This window comes from Conger conger, chromosome 11, assembly GCF_963514075.1.
Source record: "Conger conger chromosome 11, fConCon1.1, whole genome shotgun sequence".
Lineage (NCBI taxonomy): Eukaryota > Metazoa > Chordata > Actinopteri > Anguilliformes > Congridae > Conger > Conger conger.
Window position 1 is genome coordinate 40,767,954 of NC_083770.1, and position 7,757 is coordinate 40,775,710.

Consider the following 7,757-nt stretch of genomic DNA (forward strand, 5'->3'; position numbering starts at 1 on the left):
GCTGTGGCAGTGAAAGATAAGCCCAGACTACGTGTGTGTTAACCCTGCCAGTCCCTCTCTCTCTGTGGTCCAGCCTGTTACCGCAGTTCAGAGGGAAAACGCTGACTCACCGGGGCTGGCCTCAAGTGCTACTCATTACACATACAAACACATACTCACGCTAACACACACTCACGCTAACACACACACACACAAACACACACAGGCGCACACACACGCTAACACACACACAGGCGCACACACACACGCTAACACACAGGCATGCACACATACACAGGCACACGTGCGCACGCACGCACCCATGTAGATGCACACAAACACACATGCACGCATGAACACACACAATTCACACAAACGCACACACAACCCCCATAACAGTGCAGAGCATTCTTACTGAACCAACACTGCAGAATATATCTTTCAACAAGCAAATTTTTCAACCTGCAGATCAGGAATTCTGCTTTCTCAAAACTGTTAACCCTTACATAACCACACAGAAATGCAATAATGCCATACCAACAGGATTGCAATTATCACCAACATTATTTCAGTCTAGAACACCAGACTCTGTGTCGATCACATGACTCACTGGGGATAAAGGTCAGCTGTAATCACATGATCACTGTGCTGCAGATTCAATTCCATCAGGCATTCTTACCACCATGTATAGTAACTGAATCCTGTTTTAGATTCAAATACTTTTCTGTGCTAGGAGGACCAGATGGGGGGGGTTTGCACTTTTGGGATCATTTAATTTACAACACCAGGCAAGCTTAGTCACAAACTTTTTTTGAATTCAGGTCTGTTTCATGTCTGACAAGTGTTTCACACATCCAGTGCGAGTCAGCTATTAGCTGAGAGACAGCATGTGTATGCTTGTGAGTGTGTGTGTGCGTGTGTATCTGTATGTGTGTGTGTGAATGAGCGTGTGTGTGCTTGTGTGTGTATGTGTGTGTTTGCGAGTGTGTGTGTGTGTGCATGTGTATTTGTATGTGTGTGTGTGAATGAGCGTGTGTATGCTTGTGTGTGTATGTGTGCTTGCTTGTGAGTGAGTGTGTGTTTGTGCGTGTGTATTTGTATGTGTGTGTGTGAATGAGCATGTGTATGCTTGTGCGTGTATGTGTGTTTGCTTGTGAGTGAGTGTGTGTGTGTGTGTGTGTGTGTGTGTGTGTGTATACTTGTAAGTGAGTGTGTGCATGCGTGCACGTGTGAGTGCATGCCTGTGAGTGTGTGAGTGTGTGTGTGTGTCTGTATGTGTGTGAGTGGGTGTGCATGTATGTGTGAGAGTGAGTGTGCGTACGTGCATGAGTAAGTGAGTGTGCATGTGTGTGCGTGTGTGAGTGTGTGTGCATGCGTATGAGTGAGAGTGCGTGCATGCGTTTCTGTGTGTGTGTGTGATTCCAGGTCAGTCTAAGGAGAGAGGAAGTGGCAGGACTCACAGCCAGATAGGCCGCATCCCTCTCGATGCAGTCAGCCAATCGGCTCAGAAGCAGCCCCCTGTGAGAAGCATCCATGCGTCGCCATGGTGATCCCATCTTAAAAGCATCTTTGGCTGCTTTCACGGCCTTGTCCACATCTGCCTGAGAGAGAACACAAAAACACACACATTTTAATTCAGGTCATTTTAATTCAGCTAACATTATTTTATTCAAGTCCATATACCAAAGTAACAATAAAGGACCAATATAGAACAATATAGACACACAGTACAGAATAATGGCATAGACACTTGCAGGTTCATAGTCCAGACAAGTTCCCACCAGATTATAATAATCTGCATCTACTACATTAACGCTGGTAGTAATGGGTGCAGGCTGTGCGTGTACAAATACAAGGAATTAATCAGCCTGAATATTAAACACCACAATTTTCCAAGTAGTATTTTACTGCTTGAGAGGTAAACTACCATATGATTTGGCTGTGTGAGAAGCCACACGAATTCCAGGGTTGACAGAAGTGCTATATATAAGTGGTAAGCAAGTAGTCACGCACAGCAAAGAGTCAACAGCAATTTTATATCATAACAATAAACATACCTAAAAATAGATACAATAAAATCTTTTTTTTGCCGTACATGCATACTTGTATAACATTCCTGGTATGTCCCTTACTTCCCTGCAAAAAACAAGACTGAAGCAGTGCTTTATTCCTGCTCATGTGATTAAATGTACACTCGGTAATGATCAGGTGATGAATATACAGTTTCCTTTCTCCTGCCTCACCTTGGAAATACTTTTAAAAAACTTGAAAAAATAAAATAAAATAAAAATGTATTTATATTTTCGGACAACAGACAACAGAATTTCAAGAGAGAAGTCTCTATGCAGGAAAAGCCCTGGCTGCAGGCTACTGAACCTCAGATGCAGGGAGTGATCATAAAAACATTATGGAGGCTGCTGAGGGAAACTAAACCATCGAGAGGGTCTGTCCCCCTCCAGCTAGCTCAGGAGAATGACCGATGGAGATAATTCAGTTACCTTCTAACAGGTTCATTAAATTACCATTACCATTAACATCACATGAAGGGGTCAGGAAGCATACGCATGCTACGCTAACACACACACACATGCAGTGCACACACAGGTTCTCACACACCTTTTCTCCCTCAGCCACTTGGCAGATGACCTCCCCAGTGGACGGGTTGATGGTGGGGAAGGTCTTCCTACTGATGGCGTCCTGCCACTCATTATTGATGAAGAGCTGTGGGGAGAGGGAGCACAGAGAGTGAACAAGAGCTCCTGAATCCGCGCGCAATCGAACAAGAGCTCCAGCATTAACACACAACCAAGCCACAGAGGGAACACGAGCTCCAGCATTAACACACAATCAAGCCACAGAGGGAACAAGAGCTCCAGCATTAACACACAATCAAGCCACAGAGGGAACACGAGCTCCAGCATTAGCACACAATCAAGCCACAGAGGGAACACAAGCTCCAGCATTAGCACACAATCAAGCCACAGAGGGAACAAGAGCTTTTGCACTAACACACAATCAAACCTCAGATTGAACAAGAGCTTCTGCATTAACACAAACTTCTGTGTGAACAAGAGTTCCTGCATTAACACACAGTCAAACAAGAGCTCCTGCATTAACACACAATCAAACCTGAGAGTGAACAAGAGCTTCTGCATTAACCCGATTGTCCCACGCCATATAAAATGCATTGGAATATAAAATGCAAGTTTACCGTTGCATAAAAATATATCAAATTGTAGAGAGACCTGTATCGGCAGGAAAGTAAAATCATTAGACCAGTCGCCTATGCTAAAATAGACCCGGTGTTATATTCTATCAGCCAAATAATGCGTGACCATACCACGGAATTGAGTGCACAACCCAGTCTGTTACAAAATTGTTCACAGCAGCATATTTACAGATTACAAGTCTATCAGGCAGAAGCCATAGCGACAAGGGATAAAAACATTAAGAATTATAATTTGAACCGATGCATTGCATGATCTGTTATGTATGGCTCCGAGAACCCAAACATAGACCACAGGATAATCCAAAATCGTTGTTTATTAGTCCGAAATTGTAGCCAGGAGATCCAATACAATGACAAAAACTAAAGGCAAAAGAATAGTTGAAAACAGGCGAGGGGGTCAATCCAGAAAATCAAAAGGCTAAAGTACAGAAGGGCGAAGGCAAAAATGGAAATCAGAAAACAAAGCAGAATGTCAAAAAAACAGAAAAGCAGAAAGGCAAAAACAAAACAAAAGGAAAGGCAGGCTCGGAAATCAAAAGGCAAAGGGGTGTCTATCAAGAATCTCAAGAATTAGGCTTACGAAGTATACGGCACTAAGACTAATCAACGTTCTGACAAGAAACAATGCAGAGGTTTAAATACATGAGGGAAGGTAACAATCTAGGCGGGGCTGGGGAAAAGGTGGGCTAAACAAATAGACAACAGGTGGGGAAACATAATGGGGTAGTAACATAATCATAGAGGGGAGACGAAAACGCGGACTGGATGCACGTAACCAACAGGTAAAACATACGGCTCCAGGTTAGGGAGTAGACATTTGCATAGCTTGAAGACGTAGTGATAGTTAAAGACAGGTGCGAACACTTCGCTGAAACTAAACGAGTAATCAGGGATAGCATAGGGAGGCGGAGTAACAGAACAGTGCAGAAATACCAAGAGATTGCGTTAGTGAGTTAGTTACGTGAATATTTCTAAACTACCCAATAAAAGCGATTGTTAGTTAGTTAGACAGTAAGTGTATTAATCGGATTAATACTGTACAAAACCTAGATTAGTAGTAGTTAGTAAGAATCGTGATTTACAACATTTAACTACCAAGAAAAAGCAGGAAGGAATTTCTTGAAAACCCGAAAATACCGTAAACACGGTGGGACACGCAGACAGGGGAGTGACTCGGTTGGTAAACATTCAGACGCAGACATAACTGGGGAATACAAATGAGAACTGTAATGGAAAACACTAACCAATGATCGATGAAAAATGAATAATTAACAAGAATAAACATGAATACATACAGGACAAATACAGAAACATTACACGATCTACCAGTGGGCGTAAGCTACAGGGATTTCTGCAACTGTGAGGTTACACTGCACAATGTCTATGTAAATATTTAATTTGGCAATTAGGCTGACTTACCATTATCAGACTTACAATGTTGACATTTAACTATTGAGATGGCCCAAAATAAAGTTTAAAAATGGCATTAAATGTATCTGTAATTCAGTAATAAAAAAGAAAAAAAGATACGACCCCTAGCGGTCATAAGCAGTATCGGTGCGGTTACAGTTTGCTGCAGTTGCACACCGGGGACCGGGGTTCGATTCTCGGTCCTGCCAAAAGCCAAGTTTGGCCGGCTCACGTGGAGCAGCAATAATTGGCTAACTGCTCCAAAGGGAGGGATCGCCGCACAAAAACAAGCACCTCGAGCGCCTCGGAATCATGGTCACGACGTGTGCGCCTCGGTGTAGATCCACACAGTTGTTGGGCCCTTCAGCAAGGCTCTTAACCCCACATTGCTCCAGGGGGGATTGTCACCTGCTTAGTCTAATCAACTGTAAATTGATTTGGATAAATGTGTCAGCTGAATAACAAATCATTTATATAAATGCTCAGAACACAATGCCGGAGTAGCAAATCAACCACTTTCAAAAATACATTTATGTTCTATAGTCTCTACACACCTTCAAAAACATATTTCAGATACATACACTAGTAGAGAACAGACAGATTCCATCCAGATTATTTTTCCAATCAAAAAAACAAAACAATCCTTTCTAAACTGAAGTGGGGAAAGAACAAAAATAGCTCCCAGGATGGAGCTCTAGGATACAAACGGGGACATTCCATAAGATTTGAGATTGCGTGGTTCCAAGACTTGTTTATTCCAAGACTTGGGTCACACAGGGATAAAGGATGTGACGTATAATGGCTGCTGGCGCTAGTGGTTCATTACATTGCATTACATTAATGGCATTTGGCAGACGCTCTTATCCAGAGCGACGTACAACAAAGTGCATACCCATAACCAGGGAAAGGTTCCTTCCATCTTCAACCCCCGATACTGCCTACGAACCATACTGCAGTTTACCAGCGTGCTGTTGGAGGCGCCAAAGAGCGTTCGGCTAAAATAAGTGATGTTGGCAATCGTCCAGTACTGCCGTTTAAATCACATACGGGAATTGGCTGCGGTCCGTAAAATTTTTTTCCAGTTTCTTCCATATCTGAAATACCCTTGGAGGTGTGTAGAATAATTGCTTTGAATTATTTTACTATTCGAGAGGTTCTAGTTGTCAACTGTGGCATTGCTACTTTGACAGCTATTTGATTATTCCACAAGGGTTCACGTTTTTATCCATGTGATCACTTCAGGACTTGGAACCGTACTTCAGTGCACCAGTCGCCTGTTATGACTTGCAATTTATTATATGTCGCTCTGGATAAGAGTGTCTGCTAAATTACTATACTGTAATGTTGCTCGCACCTTGTGACGCATACATATTAAGTCAGTGTGGTGTGCGTGGGTGTTCCCTCCCCCCTTTAAAAATGGGGGCCCTCTTTTTAAAGTTATAACTGTTTAAAAAATACTGTGTTATAACTATAACCCTTCACATCCATCGATGCAAGTGCCTGGTTCACTTAAATGAGTAAACTGGTACATGCTATTTAGATATCTTATTGTCCTTAGGTGCCCCTACAGACTTGACGACCTGCGATGACCAACAGTCGGGTCTCGCACTGCTCAACAACTGCATAATCTGTAACGAGACGCTATTGGGAAAGACCATAGGAAGAACCAACATGCGCATTTTAAAATAAACGATAATCATTACAGCACCACCACTTCAGTGCATAACGACGCCAATGACGACAACGCTGCACAAAACTATGTTGTGGACTATAAGACTGTGCCTGTCGTCTCTACGGTGCAAATTTGGACCCTTTATTACGTAGCAAAAGTTAAAATTGCAGAAGTTCAACTTCATCAAAATGGCAGACAGGGGGCTACTGTGAATGTTCAGCAGCTTGTGTTTTGTTTGTTTGTTTGTTTGTTTTTTTGGCGTCAATGCATCGGTCATATCAACAAGTAAGAACTGATTCGCTCGCCTTTTCACAATTTTGGTCAGCTAAAATATCTTTAGATCAAAAAACGTATCATACGTAGCGAATTCACGTCAGATTTTAATATACGCAGAAATCTCACTATTCATTCAAATGTAGACAAGCGACGACTGTCATTGGAATTAGGATTGAACATAAAATCGGTTAACGTTACCTTGTTGAAGTGCACATCAGGCTGGCCGTTCGGAGCAGGGATTGCAGCGGCGGAGAACTGACGGGCCACCGGACTGACAATCCGTGGGAAAGTTCTGGTAAGCACGGTGCGGAGCATCGCGATTCCTCAACAAATGTCCAGACCTGAGCGACAGGAATACTGCTAAGCCACCCAACAGCTCGAACGACAGGTTGTCCGCCTAGTAGCCTAACCGTCTTGATAGTACGTAGCCTATGGGGACAGCTAACAGCGCATGCGCGAAGATTTAGGATGGACGTCAGCCCTTCGCTTTGTTACATGCATGTATTTCTTTTTTCTAGTCTATACGTAGGCATGTAGCAGACGCTCTTAGTTTTGGAACCCCTTAAATAAATAAATAAAATAAAAATAAATACATACATGAATACATAAATTGTGAAGTAACTCTTAAACATTACTTGTTATAATAAAATATTTCACAACATTGTTATACTTAATTACATTTTTCTTTCATAATAACAGGTTTAAGTTCAAAATGGCATCAGTTTTCATTTCATGACTTTTACTTCCAGGTGTGGTGTGCTGTCAATAACTAATGCAGAATGCGGTTTTTCAGCCACTTCATACCATCCATCCATTATCTGAATCCACTTATCCTGAACAGGGGCGCAGGAGGGCTGGGGGGCTGGAGCCTATCCCAGCATACATTGGGTGAAAGGCAGGAATACACCCTGGACAGGTTGCCAGTCCATCGCAGGTCACACACACCATTCACTCACACACTCATACCCACAGGCAATTTAGACTCTCCAATCAGCCTAACCTGCATGTCTTTGGACTGTGGGAGGAAACCGGAGTACCCAGAGGAAACCCACGCAAACACGGGGAGAACATCCAAACTCCACACAGAGAGGCCCCGGCCGATTCGAACCCAGGACCTCCTTGCTGTGAGGCGGCAGTGCTACCCACTGCACCATCCATGCCGCCACTTCATACAGCAACATAAGATTTGCA

The 7,757-nt window shown here is 43.0% G+C and overlaps 1 protein-coding gene across 1 annotated transcript in view; it reads right to left on the reverse strand.

Annotated features, from left to right (window-relative positions):
• LOC133140119 (aldehyde dehydrogenase, mitochondrial-like) overlaps nucleotides 1–7,017 on the reverse strand; it is a 13,946-nt gene extending 6,929 nt beyond the window's left edge. The window contains exons 1-3 of the mRNA XM_061259711.1: nucleotides 6,765–7,017; nucleotides 2,596–2,700; nucleotides 1,440–1,580 (exon numbers count right to left, since the gene is read on the reverse strand). Coding sequence (XP_061115695.1) covers nucleotides 1,440–1,580; nucleotides 2,596–2,700; nucleotides 6,765–6,881 — 363 coding nt within the window. The 5' untranslated portion in view covers nucleotides 6,882–7,017. The remainder of the gene's footprint in view (nucleotides 1–1,439; nucleotides 1,581–2,595; nucleotides 2,701–6,764) is intronic.
• Between the last annotated feature and the right edge of the window lie 740 nt (nucleotides 7,018–7,757).